General features: G+C 32.1%; 4 protein-coding genes across 5 annotated transcripts; 1 reads left to right on the top strand and 3 right to left on the bottom strand.

Annotated features, from left to right (window-relative positions):
- Nucleotides 1-2,719: 2,719 nt before the first annotated feature.
- Nucleotides 2,720-3,139, bottom strand: LOC105792388 (uncharacterized). Its single transcript, XM_012620942.2, has one exon. The coding sequence runs from the start codon at nucleotides 3,137-3,139 to the stop codon at nucleotides 2,720-2,722; it is 420 nt and encodes a 139-aa protein (XP_012476396.2).
- A 2,567-nt stretch (nucleotides 3,140-5,706) lies between these two features.
- Nucleotides 5,707-7,189, bottom strand: LOC105792390 (probable aquaporin PIP2-2). Its single transcript, XM_012620944.2, has 4 exons — nucleotides 6,699-7,189; nucleotides 6,327-6,622; nucleotides 6,093-6,233; nucleotides 5,707-6,003 (listed from the first exon to the last, which is right to left on the bottom strand). The coding sequence occupies exons 1-4, from the start codon at nucleotides 6,994-6,996 to the stop codon at nucleotides 5,890-5,892; spliced, it is 849 nt and encodes a 282-aa protein (XP_012476398.1). The 5' UTR covers nucleotides 6,997-7,189; the 3' UTR covers nucleotides 5,707-5,889.
- Nucleotides 7,190-14,096: 6,907 nt separating this feature from the next.
- LOC105792391 (60S ribosomal protein L12-3) lies at nucleotides 14,097-15,040 on the bottom strand. Its single transcript, XM_012620945.2, has one exon. It carries the CDS (start codon nucleotides 14,830-14,832, stop codon nucleotides 14,332-14,334), a length of 501 nt encoding a protein of 166 aa, XP_012476399.1. The 5' UTR covers nucleotides 14,833-15,040; the 3' UTR covers nucleotides 14,097-14,331.
- Nucleotides 15,041-20,293: 5,253 nt separating this feature from the next.
- On the top strand, nucleotides 20,294-26,837 carry LOC105792392 (vacuolar fusion protein MON1 homolog). 2 transcript variants are annotated; one of them, XM_052635410.1, is made up of 15 exons: nucleotides 20,294-20,885; nucleotides 21,153-21,232; nucleotides 21,347-21,418; nucleotides 21,556-21,595; nucleotides 22,258-22,359; nucleotides 22,563-22,684; nucleotides 23,461-23,593; nucleotides 23,736-23,827; nucleotides 24,421-24,502; nucleotides 24,588-24,652; nucleotides 24,871-25,170; nucleotides 25,282-25,373; nucleotides 25,817-25,881; nucleotides 25,986-26,102; nucleotides 26,563-26,837. In XM_052635410.1, exons 1-14 carry the CDS (start codon nucleotides 20,448-20,450, stop codon nucleotides 26,097-26,099), a joined length of 1,797 nt encoding a protein of 598 aa, XP_052491370.1. In that variant the 5' UTR covers nucleotides 20,294-20,447; the 3' UTR covers nucleotides 26,100-26,102; nucleotides 26,563-26,837. The 2 variants fall into 2 exon arrangements, with proteins under 2 accessions (XP_052491370.1, XP_012476404.2); XM_012620950.2 differs by lacking the exon at nucleotides 26,563-26,837 and having other exon boundaries at nucleotides 25,986-26,391.
- Nucleotides 26,838-27,253: the final 416 nt, after the last annotated feature.

The following is a 27,253-nucleotide window of genomic DNA, read 5'->3' on the forward strand; positions in this document are numbered from 1 at the left end:
CAATGCTATTCTATTTCGGGCCATGGACATGTATGGGCAAACCTACTTACGCGGAGCGCTATATGTTTTCTTCCTCAATTCTTCTTTTTTAAATTTTAAAGCAGAACTAAAAAAAAATAAACCCTAAAGAAATTCCCCCCCAAATCCGAGGCCAAAATTCAGAGATTGTGACTATGATCAGCATTCTCGCTCAGGTTTCCACTTGAATCAAATCCTAAAACGCTTGATCTCTTTTTTCCCCCTAATTCTTCTTCTTTCCTTTTAACTATATGGTATTTGATGAAAATGCAGGAGCGTTTGCTTGGTGCAACATTAGGATGCGCATTGACGGGGATCGTTGTATTCGAGCAACGGAAACGCATATATGATTCCGTTTCAAGTTATCAATCTGAGGTTTTTTTTCTTCAATTTTCTAGCGATATTTGTTCATATCAAACCCTAGAAAAAGCAAGCAATAGATTAAAGTTATTTCATATTTGCTTCTTTTCATTATTTGTTGTTGTTTTTTTAATTGAAGAGGATTTTTCTGGATTACTTTGTTGTGCCATTATCTATATTTTAGATGAAAGGAAATGAGATGCTTTTTATTTGAAGATTTGGATGTTTTGAGGAATTATTACAAATGAAGTTATATTGGATAAGGCTATTGCTATTGCTAGAGTCAATATTAATGCCTACTCCAATCTTGTCTCGCTTTTTATCGTTTAAGCTAATGCGTCATTAGAACAAGTATGTCCTAGACCCAGTTAATGTGGTGTAAAGTTTTCCTAGACGAACTTTAGACCCTTGTGCTTTAGCTCAAGTGGTAAAAGTTGGGGATTTGATTGGGGGAAGGAAAGGAGTGAAGATGTGAAAATGAAATGTGTAATGAGAAATGTAGAGTTTTAGTTTTATATTTGGTTCTACGAAGCAACAAGACAAAATGGTTTTCTTCTCGATATTCTGCTTTCTCGTTAATCTGGTTATCTATAGGAATTGAGGTTGATCAGGTGAAAACTTCCAAGGAATATATAGTTGTGTGTTTTTTGGGGATTTTTTTTAATTGTCTTTGATCCTTCCATTTGATCCAACTAAGCTCTTAAAGTGTTACTTTTGTTTTATTATGCCCCTTTTTGCATGGAAACCTCTAAATATAATCAGAAGAATAGCGGTTTTAGTCAAGCAGAAACAGTACTTTTAGGGTATAATTAGATAAAATAGCACTTCAAGGGCTCAATTGGATGCAAATAATGCTTTAAAGGTTTATTGGATATAAAATAAAAGGATAGGGCTAATAAACTTAGAAAATGTAAGGGCTCTTTAGTTTTCTAGCAATGTATTAATTTGAAAGCTATTCAAGAAGATTACGCATTCATAAGTTGAATTTGGTTTTGGCCATCTGCAGTGCATGTAGATTAATTAAGCTCTCATAGTTTGACTTTGACTTTTCCCAGATGAAAGAACCTATATTTGGAAAGAAATCTCGCTCAGAGTTTGCCCTTCTATGGAACAAAACGGTGGACCAGATATTTGTCCCAGTAATTGAAGCCATTAGTTCCCGTCGATGGTAGAAGATTTGGGGTAATTTTTACTGTCAACTATTGGTGTGGCTCTTACTTCAGATCATTGCATGCGTACAATTGCTTGCTGTTAATTTTATCTCTCAAATCTCTTTGAACCAAAAGGGGGAATGCTTACTTGTTTGTAATACGCAACTTGTAAAAATGGTAAATTCAGTTTCATGACATATTTCATTTCTTCTCCATTGTTTCTTTTTTAATGGTATAAATTGTGAATCTTAGTTAACTTTTTATTAACTTGGGTAATAATACTATTTGCAATTACGCTCAGAATTTACACAGAAAATTTATATACTAACTCCTTCTCTTAAGTTCATATTCTGAGCGTAAGATTAGTGGTTTTGCTCTTATTATCCAAATTCATTCTCTAGTTACTAATATAATCCCTATAGTGCATCATGGTTTAGTTCCTAAAATCAAAATATACATGTTATTGGACTTTTTTTTATCAAAAGTTCCCGTATTGGTAAAATAAGCTCTTAGGATCTACTATACATGAAGGATGAAAATTTAGTTTATTCTAATGGTTATTTTAGCGACCAATATGGTTGTTTGAACCAGATTGGTCATTCGGATAGGAAACTAGTCACAGTATCGGTCTAGAGAGTGGCATTAGACCAGTTGATCTGTGAATAGGTATGAATCGTTTTTTAAAATAATAATTTATTTATTTATTTGAACCAATGGTCTAATCGATTCAACCTCCGATTTGGTTACGAAAACCCTTGGTGACCAATGATGCAATTATGAGTATAAAATGAGAGAATTAAAGTCCTATGGTGTAGCTTTTACTTGTGCTGTAACGTTCTTACCAGGAACTGGAACTGTTTCCAATGATTATGGGGCATAAATGATAATCTCAATCATCTTTCATTGACTTTCAGTACTTTTAAACAGTTTTTGTGTCTGCCATTGCCTCCAATGATTGTGTTATATGAACTTTGCTTATTTCTCAGACACTGAAATAGTCTAAATTTGTGAAAAACACTATCATCCCAATTATATAACAAATTGAATCATAAAGCAAATACACTCCATGAAAGCAGAAAAGCCCCAAAGAGAAATAAGAAAAAAAAAGATCGAAGAAAAGCTTAATTCTAATAGAGCATTCGCCTATATGTATTTATACAATGGAGAATTGGTGCTTGAAGAGTACACTATCAGGCTTCGAGTTGAACGGTGTTTGGTTGATTATTTGTAGCGGTAACTCGGCGGGTTTTAATCACATAGAAAACACCCATTGCCGAAAGCACCACAAATGCCAAACCGAAAACAATGGCAACAACTCCACCAGCACCGAGTGGATGCCCTGGTTTCTGTTGTGGTAATGCTTTGGTTTCAAGTGCTTTGTTAGAGTCCACTTCAGCTGCTACAGGCAATGGTGAGCATTTGGAAGTTGCACATGGGTTTTTGGTGTCTGGATTTTGGGTTTTGGGGTGGAAGAATTCGTAAGCCGATGGGGAGAAGGCCATTGGATTCTCGTGAGCAATGCCATGGGGAGCTCTGTCTTGACCATTACCAATGGAGACGAGAAAAGCTAGAGAAGATAAGAGAAGCAAGAAAGAAGCAAATGGATTCATTTGTTGTTTTCCTTTGATTGAGGAGAGGCCAGAAGAGCAGCAGGCTTTGGAGTTAAAATTTTGGGCGTGCTTTACAATGGCTTTTGGAAGGGGCGTTTTATAGTGGTGGTTGCTTAGCATTTAATTTTGGTAAGGCAAATGATGGTACAAAAGAGGGGAACAAAATGATGAGAATGATTCTTTCTAAATTGTTTGGTCTCCCAAATTTCCCCTTGATTTCAGTCTTGGAATATCAGTTTACAATATGCACATAATTAAGGTGCATGCTAATCATAAAAGAAGAGATGATAATTTAACAATAAAAGAAAATATTAGGTAAAAAATTTCTCCGATCACTCTTGAGCAAATTGATCTCTCTTAAATTTGAGCAACAAGAATTTTGATTAAATTTGCTTAAATTTGAGCAACAAAAGCAATTAATCGTAATGTTAATGTCTTTTGTCAATTGTACATAATTTTGATTGGTATAATAACAAATTCAATCTTCAATGCTTACATATTTTGTCAAGGTCTTGATTCTAAGAAATTCAACAAATGTAGTCTCAAAATTTACCCAAATGTTGTGGGCTAAGTTTGTTAAATTAGAGTCAAATTGATAGAATAAAAAACTTTAAGCACTAATTTTATTATTATACCAATAAAAATATGTACAATTGACTGAAAACATTATCATTGTTATTAATTGTCTTTAGTTGCTCGCTTTCAAAATTAGCATAGATTAAATTGCTTCGATTTTTTTTAAAATATTCGATTTACTTAATATCAAAATTGAAAGAGAACCGAAAAATTTGTTAGAAAAACTTATTTCAAGCATGTTATCATCTTTAAAAAACTACCCCATAAATAATTGATCTAAAGTAGGTAAAAAGGGTGTTTGTTGTAGCCCTAAGTGCCCAATATAGCAAATTGTTCTTCTAAACTAAAATGTCTCGTGCTATTAATTTTGAGCCCCTTCTCTCATCATTGTAGAATAAAGCTAATAATGGCTCAACATGGCAATGTTTAGTAGAGTTCTAGTTAACTTTTCTTTTCTTTTCTTTTCAATCTCCATTGACTTATCATTTTGATTGGGTGCCTTCCCTAACACTTTATTGGACTAGGGACTAATAGCAAAAGATATTATTTTTAACTTAATTATTATTTTAATTCAAATGAGAAGAAAAATCAAACTCTGATCTCATCATGTACATAGAAATAATTAAAATCAACGAAAGGGAAAAAAAATGGATTGGAAACTATGCTGTGAATGATTTTCTATGCATATATATTGTATATGATGGAAAGAAGAAGAAGAAAGAAATGGAAGCATATGGGGTTACACTTTAGTTAGCTTGAAGTTGAAGGATCAATAAAGGGCCAAAAAAAAAAACATAATTTGATGTGAGTAATTATAATGGCTAGGCTGTGACACCTGGCCTTTGAATATTATTGTAGGGGAAGGGGATAAGCATGGCCTACAAGCCCCAACAATTGAAATCAATTGCAGCAGCCAACTTCCCCCCACATGAACAGTTAAAAATCATGTCAAATTTTTTTGATGTTCTTACAAGTAAATATGTTTATTTCTTACCCTTGCAGTGTGGCCCATTTAAACATTTTCTACAATGATGCTTTGGTGTTTGTTCGTTAATGGGCGTTTTAGATAGTGTGTTGAGGAGAAAAGGGTTGATTTAGTGGTTTGATGGGCTACTCTTAAGAACAACAATCGGGACACCAATGGTTTTCCTCAAAGGCTCAACCCGGGGACTATACAAAGAGATAAAAAACATGTCACCTTCTATTCCTTCTTCTTTTTTTTTTTTAAGGAAAATTATTGATATGTTAGTGGAGTTTTTTAGACTCCACAAGCGATTAAAATTTGATAAGTGATTATAAAGTGTAGTAAAGAAAATAAAAAAAATTAATAATATAAATAAATATGATATTTGTCACATTTTCGTCTCACTTGTGAAATCTAAAAAACTCTACCAACAATTTCAATATGCCCAATGCCCCTGCTGCAATATGATGAGAGGCTATTCCTCCTAAAACAAAAAAATCAAAACCTTCCGCACCCTATGCTGGATTTACAGGTTGGATCTTGTCAATTAGTCCATAAGGGTCAGGCACGCATGTTTTAGGACCATACAATTCTGTTACATGAAATGTGTCAAAACCAAAGCAAGTCACTCCTGAAAGAAATAAATGAAATTCAAAAATCTTAGACAAATCCAAAGAATCATCACTAAAATTTCTAAATCAAATAATTAATTTTTTTAAATATACCTTGTAAAAAAATTATTAATGACCTTCAATTATATTATACATAATTTGTTAGAGCTCAAACAAACAAAAGTGAAATCAATCCATTAGTGTGGATTTAAATTCGAATTTTTGAAGTTGACTATGTTATATGGTAGTAGAAGTATGAATAAAAAGTATGGTGATTGAGAATGTGGATTCAACCTGCTAAAATTGTGTTGAAATCTTAAATTGACATACGTCTTCAAATTTAGTCTGTAGATAATTATACCTTGTATATATATAAGTATTTAAAAAATATGCAACCGATAAATATGGTTAGACTATTAAGAAAGAAAACACAAGTTAAAATATATTATATTTACAGTTCAATGGCTCTTCTCAAGCATTTTTCTCCTCCAAACACATTGCAGAAACAAAATGCAAAAGGGAACTCATCTTTTTCTTCATCTCTAATTCATGATGACTCCTTGAATTTTATGTGAAAAATAAAAGCCGATCGATTTTAATTAAGCATTGCTCCTGAAAGATCCAAGTGCCTTCATTGCTCCTGCTCTTAGGATGTATTGGTGGTAGTTTGCAGCAATGGCAGCTCCAATGAAAGGCCCAACCCAGAACATCCACTACCCATACAATAACACATTTATCAATGTTAAATACATACATTACAACACAAATATTCAAATGAAATATATAGAGAGAGAGAAATTACTTGGTCATCCCAGGCCTTGTCTTTGTTGTAAATAACAGCAGCACCAAAGCTCCTAGCAGGGTTGATCCCAGTGCCAGTGATTGGAATTGTGGCTAGGTGAACCATGAACACAGCAAACCCAATGGGAAGTGGTGCCAGTACCTTTCCATTTTTTGGGTTTAATTAATCACTATTTCACACACACACAAAAAAATGATTTTATATTAAAGAGTGTAAGATTATAAAAGCACATACAGGAACGTGAGAATCCCTTGCATTCCTCTTGGGATCAGTTGCAGAGAAGACAGTGTAAACAAGAACAAAAGTCCCAATGATCTCAGCACCCAAACCAGTTCCCTTATTGAAACCATCTTGTAGCTCATTGGCTCCACCACCATAGGTATTGTAGTAACTCTTTTGGAACCACTTGACTAACCCACAACCACAAATGGCACCCAAGCACTGAGCCACCATGTACATCACGGCTCGAACCAGTGACACCTTTCGTCCTAAGAACAACCCAAAGGTCACAGCCGGGTTGATATGTCCTCCTGCAAGTGTCTAATTACATTATATTCGTTGTTAACTTTTGTTTGGTTAGCAGGAAAACATATATATAGTACTCACCGGAGATACCGGCGGTGCAGTAAACAAGAATAAAGATCATGCCACCAAAAGCCCAAGCAATACCAAGGATGCCAACACCACCACAATCAGGATCGACGGTGTTCTTTAAAGGGTCGGTTTGGACCTTGTAGCCAATCACAGTCAATACTGTGACATACAAGAAGAGAAGGGTAGCAATGAACTCAGCAATCAAAGCCCTATAAAATGACCATTGGGTGAGCTCTTCAGCATTTATCAATGGCGCCGGTGGTGGGTCATGGTAGTCTCTTCCCGCTGCCGTCTCTACATCCTTAACCATATTTTGCTTGTTTTGGCTTGGAATTTGTGGGTCTAAAGCAAAAGCTGAAGAGATGAAGAGAGTTGAGTGGGAGAAGAAGGGTATATAAAGGAGGGAGGATTCTACTGATTAAACAAAGTAATTATGTTTAAGTTTAAATTAATGATCATTTTATGATTCATTTTTAGCTGTCCAATCCACCTTTGATTTTCCATTGTTTAATGATTACTAACACGAAAGAACCAATACAAATATATATATATATATATATATAACCAAAAAAAATGCAAATGCAACATAGCAGATAAAAAGAGATACTGAATTCTAAGAAACAAAACAAAAAGGGAAGTAAAAAAATAGAGATTAAAATTGAATTATAATGTTCCTTAATCTCATTCTATTAGTTTATAATTTAAAAGCTTATCATAATCAAATCATTGCCTGCAAAACAAAATAGAAATTAAATTAGGTCATTTTAAGATTATCGAAAACTCATAGAAAGAGAAAAAAACATATAAATAGGTAGGGTTTCCACTGTAATTAGTAAATTAGGCAACACCGTTTGCCCTTACCTAAAACCTAATTCAACAATTTGCTACATTATTCCACATCATTAAATTAAATTTAATACTTTTAATTATATCTATTCTTTTTTACATATTCATCATTTCAACATAGCATTAACAACCATAATTTTTACATATTGGAACACAATTTTAAATTTTTTTGGTTTTGGGAATTTGGTAACTTTCCATTTGACAAGTCATGGAAAAAAATCATAATTAATAAAAGCATTTAAAAAAGTCGGTCCTTGACATTAAAACCTACATGCAAATTGCAAAGCTTCCACCGAACCTCATCAACTTTTTCGCAATAAAGTTATAAAATGTAATTTATAAATGGTCTAATTAGAACTCCATCCCTCTATCTTATGATTGGTCCCTTTATTTTAATTTTTCTACTTTATAATAATTCAACACTCTTACCCACTTGTCTAATTTCTAAGTTTTTAAAAGTATGAAAAACTGAAATAAAAACTTAAATTTCAAATATTTATAAAAAAAATGCCATAAAATACATGATTCATGCCAAATGGACGTTTATCACATATATATATTTGTTCTCAAACGTTAACCTCATAGTATGATCATCTACCATCTTCTAAATTCCAAATTTTTATATAAACTCTGTGCGTTGCTTTTGTTTGGATTTGGGGTTATTCTGGTGGCCACGTATTATCCTGATTCCGAAATATTCAAAATCTAATATAGTGTGTAGGCTGGGCGGTGGCCTTTTTCTTCCTTGGTATGGGACTATGTCATGTTGTTTGTTAGTGATGGATTACCAACCCTCGTTCTTTTATTCATCACTCAAGGCTGGATGCGGTTCTCGTTACTCTGACCATTTTTCTTTTCCTCAATTAATTTAATTCCCCGTCTTTTGTTTTATTAATTTATTTGAAATAAAAAAATAAAAAAAATAACAATTCAACTAATTTTTTAACTTGGTTCAATTTGTCATCTTTAAAGTAGTATCTCGGCTAGTTTCACATTCATCAATTAGTTGGTCCGCTAGTTTTGATTGATGAAAAAAAAATTTAAATCCTATCAGGTTGAGCAAGTAGGTGATAAAGTTCAAAAACAAAATAAATCGCTAGCGTCTCGACCTTAGAGGGAAAATTTTGAGCATTGTTGACATTACCAGGTATTATAAAGGAAGAATAAAGAACAAGAGAGAGAGTGTATAAAAAAATTAAAATAAAAGAATTAAAAATTGTTGTTATCAACTAAAGTTATAAAATTTTGACACAAAATGAGTAATGAAAAATAGCTTGAGTATTTGCGACAAAAAAAATACTAAAATGAGAAGAATGGTATAATTTATATACCCACTAGTTTCTTTATCCGTGCAAAGCATGGGTTTACTTTTTATATAGATTATTTGAAATATAATGTGCTTGTAATATTGTAGTATTTCAAATATATTACAAGCATAAATTTTATGAAAAAATATTAAAATTTAAATAGTATTAAAACTATTTTACTCGAGATGTATATTTTCTTTTTATAAATATTTTAATAAAAATGTAAACATATTTTAAACAAAATGATTTAATGTGAGACAAAACTAAGGTCATAGTTTTATTTACAATAAAAGTTAGGAAAGTGTTGAAAAATATGAAACTGGCAATTTGATGCCAGAGAGAGTGCCCACTCCCCTACCGACCAAATTTGTGTTGAGACAGTTTCTATATTTAGGTGTTTGCAATTTATTGAACCTTATTTTTGGGCTATAATAATTACATGGTGAATATCTGACTCATTATGAAAGATCATTTTGCTTGGGAATACTAACATTGGTAGATAATTTGGATCAAAATTCCCCAAAGCAATCCCTTAGATTATGGATTTTGGATTGGATCATGATTCTGCTAATGAGCTACATAGAGTTCACATTTACTTCATATATTATTATATTGTATTACTTTTATAGTATTAATGTTTTATTGGGGTTGTATTAGATCTTTTATTGTAAGCAAGTCTTGAAATCAATGTCTACATATTTGAGAGACTTGCCTAGGATAATGTATTGAGAGTTAGGCACTTAATTTATTCTTGTGAGGATAATTTGTAAGAGTGTTTTTTGTTAGTAAATTCTTTGGTTGTGGTTTTACTTGCTGTGATCATAGTGGTGAGAGTATTGTATCTTTAAAGTGCAACGGTAAGGGAAACAATCACAGTGTGTAGGCTCGCTTTATAATTGTTGAAGAGAGTGCATACTTCTCACTGAGCTGAGCTTCACAAATGTAGGGAAACCAAACTACGTAATCATCTTCTTGTGTCTTGTGTGTTTATTATTTTTAGTTTAGTCCCTAGAGAAGCACCTACCATCTCAAGCACCAATTTGATCATGAAGTTTTTGTTCTTAGCAACGTATTTTAGCTAATAATTGGTATCAGAGCCTAACACTTAGAGTAGCTAGTAGAAATTCAAAGTGTTGCTAAGATCTAAATATGGAAGGTTCATCCACGTCAAGACCCCCTATGCTTGAAGTTGGCAATTATGCCTACTAAAAAGCACACATGAAGGCCTATTTAAAGTCAATTGATGAGAAAGCTTGGCATGCTATGTTAACTGAATTGGAGGCACCTAAAATGGATAGTGACAATGAGAGAATAACAAAGTAAAAAATGGACCATAGAGGAAGAGAAGTTGACAAATGTTAATTCAAAGGCATTATATGCAATTTTCTATAAAGTGGATATGCAAGAATCCAAAAGAATTGTCAGATGTATTGTGGCAAAAAATGCTTTGGATATCTTAGAAACAACACATGAAGGAACCTCCACAGTCAAGCAATCAAAAATGTAAATGCTAACTTCGAGATTTGAAAGTTTGAGGATGCAGGAGTCAAAGACAATTGGTGAATTTTATGAAAAATTGCATTTGAAAGCCAAGCTTCTAAGAAAGGCGCTAAGATCTCTCCCTGAAAGATTTTCCATCAAGGTCACTGCCATTGAAGAGGCCAAGAACCTTGAACAACTAGCCAAGATAAACTCATTGGTTCTCTACAAACCTTTGAGATAAATCTAGATGAAGCAAAACGAATCAAAGGAAAAGAGGATAAAAATATTTCTTTTCAAGTCAATAAGGAAGTACCCACTTCTTGAAATACTACATTAGAGGACTTACAAGAAGAGATGGCCTTGCTTACTCGGAATTTTAATAATGCATTCAAACAACAATCAAGGAGATTCAAGAAATTTGAAGCCAATACCAGTTTTCCCAAAAACAAGTCAAAGAGAGTCGAGATCAAAGAAGAACCTAAGAAGGACAAAAAGAAATGTGTACAATGCTATGAATGTTAAGGGTTTGGCCACATTCAATCTGAGTGTGCTAACACCCTAAAAAGAAGAAAAAGTCTCTTTGTGTGACATGGAGTGATGAGGATTCCTCTAGTGGTTCTGACTTAGAAAATGATCATCAAAACTTTATTGCTTTTACTGCTAATGTTGACAAAGAGGATTCTGATATAAAGTTTTGTGGTGAAAATGATGAAGACTTTCCGAAGACTTATAAAGAGATGTTTGGTAAATGCGCAATGGTGTGTGAGATCAACACTCAACTGTCTCAAGAAAACAAGTGTTTGAAATATGAGAATGTTGCTTTGACTAATCAAGCGGTTGCATGTAACAACCTGATTTTCAATAGTGTCGTAAAACTCGGGTTTTGGATCGGATTAATTGAGTTGAGCTAGTAAATAATTTAAAATAGAATAATTACAAGTCACATATAGGTCGGAGAGATTAAGTAATTAAGTGTTATTGAATTAAATCGATTAATAAAAATAGCACAAGGACTAAGTTGATTAGTGACAAAATTGAAAGGAAAGCGATTTTCAAATTAGCAAGTGCCTTAAATGACAAATAAACAAAAGTTATATTAGCAATTAAACCATTTTAGTTTCATGTTAGTGCTTAATTAAGTGGAGTGTCATCATTTTCCACTAAGTGAATATTAAATTAATTAAATCATTATTAGTGACTTAATTAACTTAATTAATGAGTTAATTATCTCTATATATATGCTTTGATAATGGGAGAGAAAAACCTTAATCTCATTCTCTCCTCCTTCCACCGTTGAATTAGATATTATTTGAAAATAAAAATAAAAATAACATAATTTGAAACAAGATATACAACATTTGAGAAACCATTATTTAAGCACTATAAAAGATTTGACTCTTATTTGAGCACTATTAAAAAGTTTTGGCCTTTATTTAGTATTTTGAAAGATTTTCCTTTCATTTAATTGCTTTTTAAACATTAAGCCCTTATATGAATATTTTTAAAGGTTTAACCCTTACGTGAGCAACCCTTAAAAGATTGAGCTCCAATTTGATGATTTAGTTTTCTTTTTTTTTAGTATACTAGGATAGTTGACAAATAAAATAAAAAAATGAAAAAAAAGAGTTCCTTCTTTATTTTTCCTTGCTATATATATAAATATATATATATATTTAGGTTGGGTTTTATTTCGATACAGGAAAATTTAAATGTTTCTAGTTTTCAATATTGAAAATATCATAGGTCCCCAATAATTATGTAGTTTCTAATATTAGAAAGTTTATATGGTGTTAGCAAAAATCGTTTCTCGATAATAAAAAGAATTCAATTTTTTATTTTTCATAAAAGTTATAAAATAATTATTTTTTTATAAGTTGATTTCATTTTAAGGTTTGATTGGTTGTTTTTAAATGTGATTTAAATATATAAAAAATCTTTATATTTAAAAGATGTTTTATAAGAATTTAAAAAGAAAAAATGTTATTATATAGCATGCAATTATATTATTTTGTGATTATTTGAGATTTTAATTTTAAATTATAATTATAATTTAGTAATCATATTTAAAGATCTTTTATTGAAAACATTATTATTTATGACAAGAAAATCATGTTTAAAACTTCAAAATTTCATATAAATGCAATCTTTTATAATATATATTGCATGATTTGTGAGTTGAGTGAAAAAGAATCCTACGTAAAAAAGAACTCTTTCCCGCTACTCGGATTACTTTATGTTTCTCTTCATTTTCTCCAAAAGAAAAAATAATTAACTAGAGACTCAAAGTCTATTATTTGTGGTCATTTTAAAAAGCACTCCCACACTTTTTAGTACTTTTTTTCCTTATCATTTTGTTAATTTACCAATAATTATAATTTTGAAATTTATTTTCTAATGAAGATTGCTGTTAATAATTTTGATTTATAAATTGAACTTTCTGTTGAACAAGAAAACACATACTTGGCTGAATTCCAAAGGTCTGGGAAATTTTCTTGATATAATTCTTTGCTTTTATCACTGGCTCAGCTTAGGTCCAACTCCATCCTCGTTATAATAATCGCGAGAGGTTAAGGTTGAAAAGGAGGAATAAAATTAAATAATCAATTTCATTCAAATAAAAAAAACTTTTGTTCCAACCCATTTCTACTTCTATTTAATTTATATTTTATATATCATAACATCGTAATATTAATGAAATGTTATTTAAACACACTTTTGCAGCGGTTTTCCAATCCAGACTAAAAAAAAGGAAAGCACTACAATACTATACTGTCTCAAGAGACGGTCATGGAGTGGCATAATTCAACAAGAGATCCTATAGCATCTGTAAAAACCCAGGTTGTTCCTCTACCTAACCCCTAATTTGCACACAAAACATGAATGGTCTTTTTTGGTCACTCAACATCTCCTAGGAGAGCTGTCTGCTTCTGTTTTAAGCAGAGTATCAGACACATTCATGACCAGTGCAAACTAACTTAAACTGTGAAGTCAATCATAACTCTAGAATATGTATTCGTAAGCAGTACTTCTAAGTAGCTAGATTAGAGTTTAGGGAAGTATACACCTTACACATTGTGCTGTATATAATTTCAGATGCGAGGGAACAAACAGAAAGCACAGATGAATTAACTTAATGACAACACCATCTCAGTTTAGCAAATGATACACAGAAAAACTTCCCTGTGGTTGCAACATGAATCAAGAAAAAACACGGTTTACGCATTTGAATTCAAGGAATAAAGCCTAAAAACAAGAGTTCATGATCTCGAATCAAACCATTAGCACAACGGATAAAATAATAAAGGAGATGCAAACATGTCAACAAGTGCTAATTGCTTACAAGAATAAGATCTAAAAAGGAGCTTTTCTCAACCTTCTATGAAGAAGTAACCCCCAATCCTACAACACAACCTCGTTGGCAGGCAATTGGTGGGTAGTTTAGGGAGAAAACAGCAATAAATCAATAGAATTAAAGCTGAAAATATTTAACATCCTTCACAAAAACAACCATTTGAAGATTTCTCAATCTTGAAGCATAATCTCAAAAAGATTACACATTGATAACCAGCAGAAGGATGTGATTGACTTCCTAAAAATTATACTCAACTAACATGAAAATATTTCATTCATTTCTCAAGCAGAATGACTGATAAAACTTGCATTTCCCATTCATTTCCGACTTACCAAACAGGGCACTACCAAGACCTGCATTTTCCACTCATTTCTTACCATCCAAGCAGAAGCACTACCAAGATTTTCATTTAAACAGGCAATATAAGATGCAAAAAGGGATCTTTAACGAAACAAAGTAAATAAACATCACATCTAGAGCGATTTGAGGATCCATAAATGTTAAAATCGTCTAACTTGACCTCAAAAACAACCTCTGGTGAACAAAAATCGGCAAATTGTCCAAAACATTAAAACTAAACAAAAATTAAAAAAAAAAAAGGAAAGTAAAAACGGGAGAATAATATCGATAATAAAAGAAAAAAAGAAAACAAGCATTCTCACTCCAGGGGAACATCGACATCGCCATCGTCGATTTCCTGCTGCAAATCCTTGGGGTCTTTGCCATCAACCGTACATCCCACGGAGACGCAGGTGCCCAGAATCTCCTTCACCGTACCTCTTAAGTCCTTAGCCATCGACCTCGGCCTCATTACTTTAGCAATCTCGATGACGTCATCAAGGCCGATGTTCCCATTATGCTTGATGTTTTTGGTCTTCTTCCTATCCCTCTCAGGCTCCTTCAAAGCCTTGATCACCAGCGCAGCCGCCGACGGGACAACCGTGACTTTCGCCTGACGGTTCTGGACGGTGAGCTTGACGGTCACGCGGAGACCCTTCCATTCCTTTGCGGTTTCCTTGGCAATATCTTCACCGATCTTTTTGGGAGATAGACCGAGTGGACCGATCTTCGGAGCGAGGGAACTAGCAGCTCCGACTTCGCCGCCGGTGACGCGGACGAACACATCGACGACTTGTGTTGGGTCAAACTTGGGCGGCATTGTTGGGCTTACTCTTTGATGGAGGAGAAAAGGAGGATTAGGGTTTTCAGAAATGGAAGAGTATAAAAGGGTGGAGTAATAAAGCTAGGGTTTTTCAGTTTCTTTGATTTATTGCCCGATTTAACCTTCAGTGAACTCGGGAAAATCGAAATCCGATGGGTATGTATGTAATTTCAGGTGAGACTCCGATGTTTGGGCTAATCCTCAATTGGGTTGCACTTTATGTATAAGGCTTGGACTAGTTTTCTTGTCGAAATATCAACACCATATAGAGAGATTTTGATTTCGAGAAGTAGACATCCAAAATTGTTTAGGTTGGTTGGTTTATATTATTTTTTAAAAATATTTTAAACATAAACAATTTAATATAATTTTAAATATTTATTTAATTTCATACTATATCATTTTCTTTTCAATCGAAATAGTTAGGGCTAATTTGGTATTATTGTTGCAGTGCAGAAGCTTTTAAATGGTTGCATTCCCGAAAAATATATTTTTAAAATTATTAGAAAGAAGTGTTGTGAAAAATATAGTTTGTTAATTTCTGAATATTTAGCATTGTTATAAAAAGTTACAATGCCCATATTAAACATTATATTGGAAAGTAAAATCATTTTCTTGTAATCTTTTATGGCACGTGCTGAATTTTAATATTCTCGCGGCATATTTTATGTAATTTAACATGATTATATAAGTGTAATATTGAGATGAAATGTTAAAATGATAATTTACAATTAATTCTTTGCGAGGAGTATAAACTTTATATGTATAAGCATTGTTATAGATTCAAAAATATATACATAATTTGTAGCAATTGAGTAATAACTAATTTCATCTCTCTTTCATTTAATTTTATGAATTATGTTTTACTTCATATCGATCCAAATGGTAAACCCGAATGCAAGATGTTTCATTCATTGTCGAAGAAACTTCAAATATAATCATGCAAGGTACTCACTAGAAAATCAAGTTAAAAATATTTTTTTTATAAAATCATTTCATATTAATCAATTTCAATTTTAATACTTTAAAATCAAGTTGAAAACATTTTCAAACTATTTGCAAGTGTCCAAAGGCATTTGGGACAAAGTACGAGTCTTTGGGGGTTAAAACAATGTAATACATGGGAGGAACTCTTATTTGGCGTAGATGTATCGATACAAGTAAGGACTTGTAACGATACAAATCCTTGGTATTGCAGATGTTTAGATTCTACCAGAGTTGTTGCAATGCAACTGGCTCCATGTACCGATACAATTATGACTAAGCCTAAAAATAATCTCATAATTCATCAATTTTTACCTGTGACAATATATTATCAAAATATTGACTCATGGGACTCAAAACCAAGTTCAAAACATCCAAAATTTTCAATAGAACACCTATAAACCTAGTGAGCATAAACATGTCACAAGAATTACCAAGTTCAACCATCATGTTAGCTTACTTAACACCCAATATATTGATCATTCTAATGTTCATCCATCGTATAACTATTTCATACATCAAACATGGCATGATATATATACATAAACATATACAACCCTGATCAAAACATACTAAACTTAGGTTACAAAGTTACCAAGAGCCAACAAATTAAAGATAACATATAATACTCCAATTATTAATCCTTGTTAACTTAGGTACATGCCACTGCAGAACTAAAACCAAAAGGAGTATTACAGATTGTGATTAAGCTGAGATAAGAGTCTTGTATGCTGTTAATATAACACGAGCTCAACAAAACTTATGCATCACCTGCACACAGAATCAAACAAATTCACATGCTGAGCATTGGAAGCTCAGTCGTACTAACATAAATCGAAATAAAAACATTAAATCATTAAAAATTAAACATTTTGATAACCTTTAATACTAGTACACTAATTCCAATTCAACACTTAACATATCATGCAATTACATTACACCATGTTGCTTTGAATTATTAATTTAACTTTACAATGGTCTCTTATACAATGTATCATATATATATATATACCAATGTAGTCTCTTTTCATAATACCTTGTATACCTATATGCATTTCATATCCATGAATCATTATGTTACTGGTAAAATTTTCATTACCAATCTAAATATCATATTTCATACAATGTTTCTTATACCTTATTAATTGTTTCATGTCATAATTATCTTTCTTGTTCTCATTGCAATCACATTTCATATGTATAAATGATTTTATATCATATTCATAGCGAGATCGCGTATCACATTCATAATTAGCCTCTATTAACTTAATATAAAATAAAGGACATGTATATGGATTAATCACCTAACACTCCACAATAATCATATAAGTGTTGGTTGAGCATTAATACATCAACATCCCTTAACACTCCACAATATCCATCATAGTGCCAAAATATGCATTGAAGTGCAAAAATGAATTGCATCAATGTGTCAAAATAAATTGCGTCGATGTGCCAGAATGCTCCCATCGATAAACACATAAATCTTATAGCATGCCAACTATACCTGAATTCTACCCCATATTGTTAATAAGACAAATCTTTATTATCAAATCTCATCACTATGCATTTCAATCTAGGAGATATCACAATAACATCATAGTTTATGACAAACCATTATATTAATCTCATACACATATACATGTGTATATATCTTCTCAATATCCATAATGTTAACATTACGACTCATATCATGACATCATACAATTTCACATAAGCAAGTGTAGCAACTTATCAATTAATCTCCAATTGAACGCGGTATAAAGCACATTCATTTACCTTGGACATTAAGCGTACTTTAGGATTGACACTTACTATTTTCTACTCCAATCAAAACTTTATTTCAATATTTTTACGGGATAAATATCAAATTTATACTTGTACTTTGGTCCAATGTGCAATCCGATACATGAACTTTCATTGGATGCAATTATATGCATGAAACTTGAATTATGGTTTATATGTATACATAAAACTTCTATTTTGATTCAATTGTACACATTTAAAAAATGAATACAAACATTTATTTTCATATTATATTAATATAATTATTTGTGTACAATATATTGATGTAAAATAATGCTAATTCGATAATGTTATTAGTAATTTGTGAAAATTAAATCAAATCAAAATTTTAGTATAAAATGCACAAAATCAAAGTTCATGTATGACATTGCACATTGAATTAAAATTAATGTATAATTTTGATACTATCCTTATTTTTATAATACAAATTGTTTTACTTTCGTAAGATGGAATTTCTAGTTTAATATTAATGCGACATGTTAGTAGTGATTAATATAAAAGTTTTTGTCTAATACAATTATAAAAAAAATTATAGGTAGTGTTTGAAAAGTCATTTAGTAATTATATTTGAGTGTAATTGCTTGTAATTACACAATGATGACATGTTTGTGTAACCATTGTAATTGATGGGTCTCACCAGATTAGTTGTAATCGGAGTACCCTAATTACACTTTTCAATTTGTAAGGGGAGGGTGAGAATTGAAGCAATTACACAGGTAATTACACACGAATCCAAGTTTAAAATTGTATTTTTATACAATTTATAAAAATTATATTATAAGCATGAAAATGTATGAGTGTTTGGGATGGTTATGATAAAAAATTATTATATTATGAATCCTGAAAAATTATATTATAAAATTAAATTGTGTATTTTATAAAATTACAACAAAAAATTATATTATCAAATCTTAAAAATTTTCTAAATTTTGATAAAAAAGTTTCTTATAAAAATAATTTACAAGTTGTAAAAACGTTTAGTATATTGATTTATAAAATTTATGGTCAAGAAGTACAAACATAAATTATTTATGCATTCATGCTATATATTATAATAATATTATTATTATTCATAAATGTTATAGTTTTTAATCATAAATTATTTATAAAAATTAATTTTTAAAGTCATGACAAAATTATATTATTTATAAGAATTATTATGAAAATTATTGGACAACTTATAAAAGTTATATAGTATAAATTTTATATATATTTTTAATTAATTTACATATTATAAAAAATGAATATAATCTAGTATAAGTCTTTCTCCAAATTAAATTTATATAAGTTTTTATAACTAAAGCTACAGACTATTTAGATTGTGAACCCAAATATTATAAGTTTGATGCTAAATATGCAGACACAAGCACCATAGACAGTTCGCGAACTCTTTAATTTGATATTCAAAGCTTTGAAATATGGTTGAGAAGACATTTGTTGTTCTAAAAAATATTTCTTATATTAACATCAACTTAGTATAGCATGAAAAATAATGTTAAATTGTACTAGTATATTGTATATTTCATATATTCAACCATAAGTTGAATTGAGATGATTCATACTTGAATAGTACATGGAAGAATGATATCTTGATAATCTTAATTATGTAGATTCAAATTCGGATGATGGTGAACTTGATTAAGGACCAACCGATGATAATAAAGAGTATCGTTAAATATCAAAGAGGAAATAACATAATAAATATGCACTAAAACAATTAGATAAAATTGCATATGAGATTTATTTTTCTTGTTATTTTTACTAGTAATTGTATTATCAATTACTTTTTAGACCATCATAATGTATCGATGACTTGATTTTAATTTTTGTTATTTGCTTAGATATTATTTTCATACTAACAAGTTTTTATAGTAATTAATATTTAAAATATATATAAATTATGTAATAGTATAATTACAAATTGTACTATTAAACATGATATAAAAATTATTATATAATTACACTCTATCAACTAAACACCTCTAAAAATTATAATTGGTAATTATAAAACTAAAGAAAATTATAATTCTTTCTAATTATAAAACAAAACCTTAATATAATGGGTAAACTATCAAAATAATCACTTTAATTTGTCTCAGGTTACATTTTAGTATGTCTGAAATATTACGTTTTAGTCACTTACGTTATCGTGTTGTAACATTTTAGTCATTGAGTGTTAATTGTCGTCAATGATGTAACGGTAAGCTAACCTAACATCTATTTCAAATGAAAATTTAAGGTTAAATTATACAATTGGTCCCTATATATTTTTTATTTTGAGCAATTTAATTTCTTTTCTTTTTATGTTAAAAGAGATGGAGAAGGGAGAAAAATAGAGTGAGAAGCGAAGAGAATGAAAATAAAGTATAAAAAAGAAAGTTAAAAGAATATAAAAGAAAAATTAAATTGTTCAAAACAAAAAATATGGGACAAATTGTATAATTTAACCTAAAATTTTTATTTGAAATGATGATTTAATGTGTCGATATTATTATACCGTTAATAGCAAATAATGGCTCAATAACTAAAATATGATAACCCGTTAATATAAGTGATTAAAATATAATATTTTAAGCATAAATGACTAAAATCTAACTTTAAATAAACAAAAATGAATATTTGATAGTTTAAATAGTTTATCCTAATTATAATTATTAGACGTATGGGTTTTCATGATCAAAGCGGAAAACAGTCGGGGAGAAACCAACCAACCAACAAAAAACCGCGCAATCAAAACAAGTAATTTTAGGCAGGCATCGTAGCTGAAAGAGTGCTTCTAGTTATTTTGATTTTATTTCCTGGGTGTGTAAAGCTAAATATCAATGGATTCTGTCTCATCTTCTTCATCTCTAGATGACTCCACCCAACTAAGCCCTAATTCTGATCCCAAAGCAGTGGACCAACGGTTTGATTTATTATCAGTGACTGATGAACCGATCCAATCCGAACCCAGTCATCGAGGAAATGGCGATGGATTCACCAATGGATCCTTGAATCCGGAGAGAAGCACCGGCGACGAAGACGAGGATCAATTAGTGGAGGATCAGGAATTGGTTGCCGATGAAGGGCCTTCGAGTCCAAACAGTTGCAGTTACGCCGGTGAGAGAGGGAGCGCCAGCGCCACCAGCGTGTCGAGGATTGATGCTGCGAGTGATATTGACGATATTGAGATTCAGGGAGTGAGGAACGAGAGCTCATTCGAAGGTATCTCGGATTCTCAGCCCTCCTCTGGGGTGCCCGGTCAACACCGCATCGACGAGGTGAGCCATTTCATTAACATTTTGTTTTTGTTGGCTTTGTTAATGTGGAGAAAACTTTTTGGTTTAGCTTTTTCTTAACCAAATTCACTAATCATTGCCGTTCATATTTATGAACTGGATTTTGGAATTGAAAACAGATAGGAAGCTTTGAATTAATCAACAACGATTTCATTGTTTGCCGTTCATTGTCAGCATTTAGTTAAAAAAAGAAGAAGCTATTTTCAAGTGTTATTTCTATAATAAACCATGTCTGATTTATAAGTGCAGGATGATGCTTCGATATCATGGAGAAAGAGGAAGAAACACTTCTTTATCTTGAGTAACTCTGGCAAACCAATATATTCCAGGTTTGTTCTTAGTTCCTAAATATGCTAGCACTGGAAGGTGCATGATGTGCCAATTACTAGCGGCTGCTTGCTTATAATTCCTATTTCAGTTTCTTTTGTATACTTAACTTGTAGATATGGAGATGAACACAAATTAGCTGGTTTTTCTGCTACACTACAAGCCATTATTTCCTTCATGGAGAATGGGTACTTGGCTGGATCTAGCTTACTTAGATTTTAGTAATGATTCTTTTGCTTAATCAAATGCAAAATTTTCAGCTACTTTCTCCCTTTGTATGACAGTTCTTTGAAGGAGTTTTAATGTATCGTTGATTGATTCTCAGGGGAGACCGTGTCAAATTGGTGAAGGCTGGAAAACACCAGGTATTGCATGGCTAAATTTTCTATTTCTGGAGATGATATTTATGCTTTTTAGCTTTAGAATCAGTTATTATAGATTACTTGCATTCAAACTACTTTCTCATTCGCTTAGTAGTTCAGGTTTTTAAGTGCACCTTTTGGAGTTCCTTTCACATATCAAATACTATAGGAAAAAAATAGTGAAAAGCTTCAATTTAATTTCTATTTCACCTTAATCTTATTATTTTATTGATAGTTTCCTTATAGTTGAACTTTAATCCTCTAAAATAATTATTTTCAAGACATTTATTGGAGAGTTATTGTTTTCGGCAAGAAAAGTGAATGTCGTGGCGTGATGGCAGAAAGTTTTTTTTTTTTTTTTGAAACTTATGACAACTGAAATTGCATTTCACAAGCAGCTAAATATTCAATAATCTAATAATTCTATTACACACGAAGACTGCAAAAGAAAGCAAAAATTCTAAACAATATTGTTGTTGAAAATAGGCACATTTACATGAAAATTGTCTGTTGATTTCATCAAGAAAGCAGACAAAACTCTTACTTTTTTCTTATTCTTTTGGAATAGAATGCCTAAACACTGGCCAAACTTAAAGCTTATATATTCAAACATTTTTGTTTGATCAATTGAATAAAATATGGGGTGATGTATTATTTTCATTCAGGTAGTCTTCGTTGTAAAGGGACCGATTTATTTAGTTTGCATCAGCTGCAACGAGGAGCCCTTTGAATCACTAAAGGGACAGTTGGAGCTTATTTATGGTCAGGTAGTTCTTACAATAACCCTTGCAAATCTCTAGTTCCTGACTGATGAATTCGGTTGCTGCTGCCTATTCAAGGCTTGTGAATTTCCCTTGATCCTTTTATTTCTCACGCATTATTATTTGGTCACCATTATATTATTTGTTAATGACAGTCACGCAAAAGAACTTCTCTCAGTCACTGTTGATTGGTTATCAAATGGATGCAGATGATACTTATCTTAACAAAGTCCATAAATAGGAGCTTCGAGAAGAATCCTAAGTTTGATATGACACATTTGCTTGGAGGAACAGATGATGTTTTTTCTTCCCTTATTCACTCCTTCAGTTGGTGCGTTTCTTTGGGTTTTTCCTGCAGATAAATATTGGAGCTCCCCTTTCTGCCTCCATCCCACCCTGCTACCCCCCTCGTTTGCTTTCTTGCTTAAACCTACTTTGACTTATTTTAAGGCCGCATTTGGATTACATTGGTGCACATAATTGGGTCTTCAATCATACCACACAACTCATGGGTAGCATGGCGGGAATATTCTCACCGTGTTGCACCTTCAGTTGAAGATTGGACCCTCATGGGTCCAGTGAAAATTCTCCCCTCTGGTTGCAATTTTCCTTCCAATTTTTACTATTTTTTTTACTTAAAAGTTTCTAAACTATATTCTTTTCAAATTATATATTCATTTAATTTAATGAAAAAAATTATATAATTATATAATAAGTACAAAAATAATGAAAATAGGAAAATAAACACATAAAATAATGTAGCAATATCAGTGTCCTTAATGCTCAATTCCTATTATCACTAATAGTTACAGGTTTTTTGCTATCTAAACATATCTTTGCAGTTTGCACTGCAACTCCAGTCTCACGATTATCGTAAATAATTTCGGCACAAGCACTATTCTAATCTCTTCTAGACCCCAAGTCAATTGCGTGACTATTAGTTCTGGTTGTTTAAAAATTTGTCCTATTCTATCCCTGGTTGAAAATATTGATTATGCATTCAGAACAAGGATAATATGTGTTTGTATTTACACGTTTGTGTTGCTTTCATTTTCCTCCACAGTACCTGAATGGTACGTTCTAACCTTTTCTTTTTCTTTTTCTTAGGAACCCAGCTACATTTCTTCATGCATACACCTGCCTTCCCCTTGCTTATGCAACAAGGCAGGCTGCCGGTGCCATATTGCAAGATGTTGCTGATTCAGGGGTGTTATTTGCAATACTAATGTGTAAACACAAGGTAAAACTCTGGCATCTCTTTTTTCTTATTTTACCCTGAAAATAAGCTTCAGCATTGTATTTGTTCTTGTTTCTTTCCCTGTTACTTCATAAGAAGTATTTTACTGTTTAGAACATTTTAATGACCCGAAGGTCAATTTCAGGTTATCAGTCTTGTTGGTGCACAAAAAGCCTCTCTTCATCCTGATGATATATTGCTACTTTCAAACTTTGTGATGTCATCAGAGTCATTTAGGTAAGTCGAATAAACTTTTAACTGGTCTTTAATCCCCTTCTATCAGTCAACTCCTGAGAGTCTGAATGCACTTGCCCTCAGAAACACATTACTTGTGATGTTTCAGAACCATCTCTTAGATAATCCTCCTTAGTAGGGAGTGTGGATCAGTAATGTTGATCCTTTTGACTTGGATAGGAGGTGAGCTTTATGCAGATTTCTAGCTAAACATTTTTTGTTCAATAAACAACCTCGATTTCATTATCTTATCTTACAAGTATTCCTCATGTGCCAATTGAATTCTAAATTGAAATTCCAGTTCAGAATTTTTTTGCATATTTTAAGCAATTAACATGCTTACTAGCACTTTTATTGTTTTGGTGACAATTTTTATTACATAAAAAATAGTTCTTAACAGCCCAAAACTACATTTGGTTGGCAGAAAACAATTTCTTTATAATCCAGAACTTAAACAATTGAGTCCTGAGTTTGTGTAGTCTTTGCATTTTTTATTTATCTCCTCTTTTCCTTCTATATCTAGCAGATTTAATGTTACATTGATGCTAATGATTTTGTGGGCTTTTTTATGAATGATCTCTTCGTGCTTTATGCAGGACATCAGAATCATTTTCTCCAATTTGCTTGCCTAGATATAATCCTTTGGCATTTTTGCATGCTTATGTGCATTTTCTTGATGTGAGTGACACTTGGTTTGCAATATGTTAAATTTTATGCAACTTCTACATGCAATGCTGTGGTAACTTCTACTTTCTTGTGTCAGGTCGATACATACTTGATGTTGCTTACTACTAGTTCAGATGCCTTCTATCATCTTAAAGATTGCAGGTAAACTGTATGTTTGTTTGAATATGATATTAGTGAACTTAGGGTATAACCTTCCTACTATTTACGACAGTTGACTGTATATCTTGAGGCTGACTTATGTCCATCTGACAAAATGGAAATATAGCCAGATTTACTTGTCTCTATGCCTTCTGTATAGAAATATAAAATGTTTATTTTGTTCCTCTCGGCAATTGAGAAATTTGACTGAAATTTTATAGGATACGCATAGAAACAGTCCTCTTAAAGTCCAATATTCTTAGTGAAGTTCAGAGATCACTGCTAGATGGTGGGATTCAAGTTGAGGATTTGCATGTTGCCCCATTGCCTCGATCTGGACCATCTCCTCATCAAGTCCAGCAAATACTTCAAACAGATTCTCCTGAGAGGCCTAGGGAACCATTTGTTGGCATTGGTGGTCCTGCTGGACTTTGGCATTTCATTTATCGCAGTATATATCTAGATCAATATGTATCCACAGAGTTCTCAGCACCACTGAACAATCATCAGCAACAGAAAAGGTAAAACTGTTGAACTTGTACCAGTTCAATTTGTACTTATGTCATGTTGAATCAGTATAGTATATTTTGCTTTATGATAGTTGGTAGGGTAACTGGTTTTTTCCGGTCCAGATTGTATAGAGCTTACCTAAGACTGTATACTTCCATGCATGATAAAGGAATTGGGCCATACAAAACTCAGTTCAAAAGGGATGAAAACTATGGTAACTCTCTCTCTCTCTCACACACACACACACAAATTTTGCTGACGTCTATTATAAACTATAACTAACTAGATAAAAGTTAATTTTTTGGTTTGATGTACCAATGTCTATTGAGACAAGTGGTAAGGGGCTCGATGCCCTTTAAGCAAATTCTTGGGTTTGAGTCTTGTGGATGGAGAAAACAACGTTGAGAGAGCTTTCCCCGTTTAAGGGTCCAGCCCAACTTGACTTGGATTTAGTCGGAGCCCAATGTGACTACAGGACACTTGGGGGTCTCAGACAAAAAAAAAAACACTTTTTGGTTTGCAGTTTGAGTGTCTCTCACTATAGTTCTCCTTAATGTTCTCTGGTTAATTGACAGCAATTGCTTATTACAAGTTATCAGTTTGCAGTTTCTATTTTACAGCCTTCATAGAATTAATGTGATTAATTTTATTTGTCAGTTTTACTATGCTGGGTCACGCAGGATTTTGAACTCTATGCGGCATTTGATCCCCTTGCAGACAAGGTTTGCTTAGCGTGTTCAAAATTGAAATGATGTCTTAAGTACATACTGAATACATCTCCGTGGAAAAAGCTTTAAAGTTCCATTTTTTTTTACATTATGTGCAGGCAGAAGCCATAAAGACATGCAACCGGGTTTGTCAATGGTTAAAAGATGTGGAAAATGAGATATTTTTGCATGGAGCAAAGCCCTTTTTCATGGTGATAAGTCAATCCGGTTAGACAGTATGTACTCTAGTTTTTCCTTTTCAATTTGCTCTTCATAGTAATCTACCCCCCCCCCCCCGCCCCCCGGTCATACACTTTAGAATTTCTACTCATAGTTAGCTAGCTGGCCATTTGTACGATTCATCTTCCTAAAGATTTGCCTCTTTTTCATCAGTAACATAATAAGTCCTAAGGTGCTAGAGAAAATTTAAAATTAGCGGTACTCTTTCGTTCTTTCAAACTGAGGCCTTGTTTCGTATTGGTTTGGATGATAAATAGAGGTGAGAAAAATAGCTCATTATGTGCATATTTTCCTAGTATGACTTTAGCTGAACTATTTTCTTGGGGGGGGGGGGACAAAGAAGATTATTGGAAAGTTGAAGAGAAAGGGGTTGCAGATGTTAAGGTTTGAATTCGAGATCCGTATGACATCATTTAAGGTTATTGCATGAACTAAGTGAAAGCTTTGGTTTTGCAGGAAGCTCATATTTAAGAAACTGATCTAACCTTACAAAATGAGGTCTTGATGGGGTTTTTGCTATAAAACACAAAAACGTAAATAGTTGATCCCACTGAATATTAAAACTCGTCTTTGAAATTCGTTAGTGACAATTTCGTCATTTCAAGTTGGTCAAAGTTCATGGATTCAATTCTGGAGATTATAATTATCATTATCATTAAAGTTTGTTTGCTCCCCACTTAGTCCACGATAATGAAATCTTAGTATGTTGTTTTATTTTGGTGGAATGACCATTAACTCCTTCATGAACTCGAGTACTTTTAAAACCATAACTAAAAAATGGTATGAAAAACTATATTATATGAAAATATGATAAAAAATTTTACTTAATAAAAAATAATATTTTAAATGTAAAAGGAAAATTAAATTAATAAAGTAGAAATACAAGGTGCAGGGTATATTGGTGATTGTGCATGGACCGGGTGCTCTGACTCTGACTGGGGGGCATCATCATTTTATTTTTATAAAAAGAGTGCACTATACTACTATATATGGTGTGGTCATGGAGGCCAGGCCTAGGCCACCTCTTTTTCATATTCATCATGGAAAAAAACCAAACCCAATAATACTTTAATTCATTGGCTCACGTGATCACCCCCATTATTTATTTATTATTTTTATTTTGTTTGAACCATTATTACTTTTTTTG

Source organism: Gossypium raimondii, chromosome 8, assembly GCF_025698545.1.
Source record: "Gossypium raimondii isolate GPD5lz chromosome 8, ASM2569854v1, whole genome shotgun sequence".
Taxonomy (NCBI): Eukaryota; Viridiplantae; Streptophyta; class Magnoliopsida; order Malvales; family Malvaceae; genus Gossypium; species Gossypium raimondii.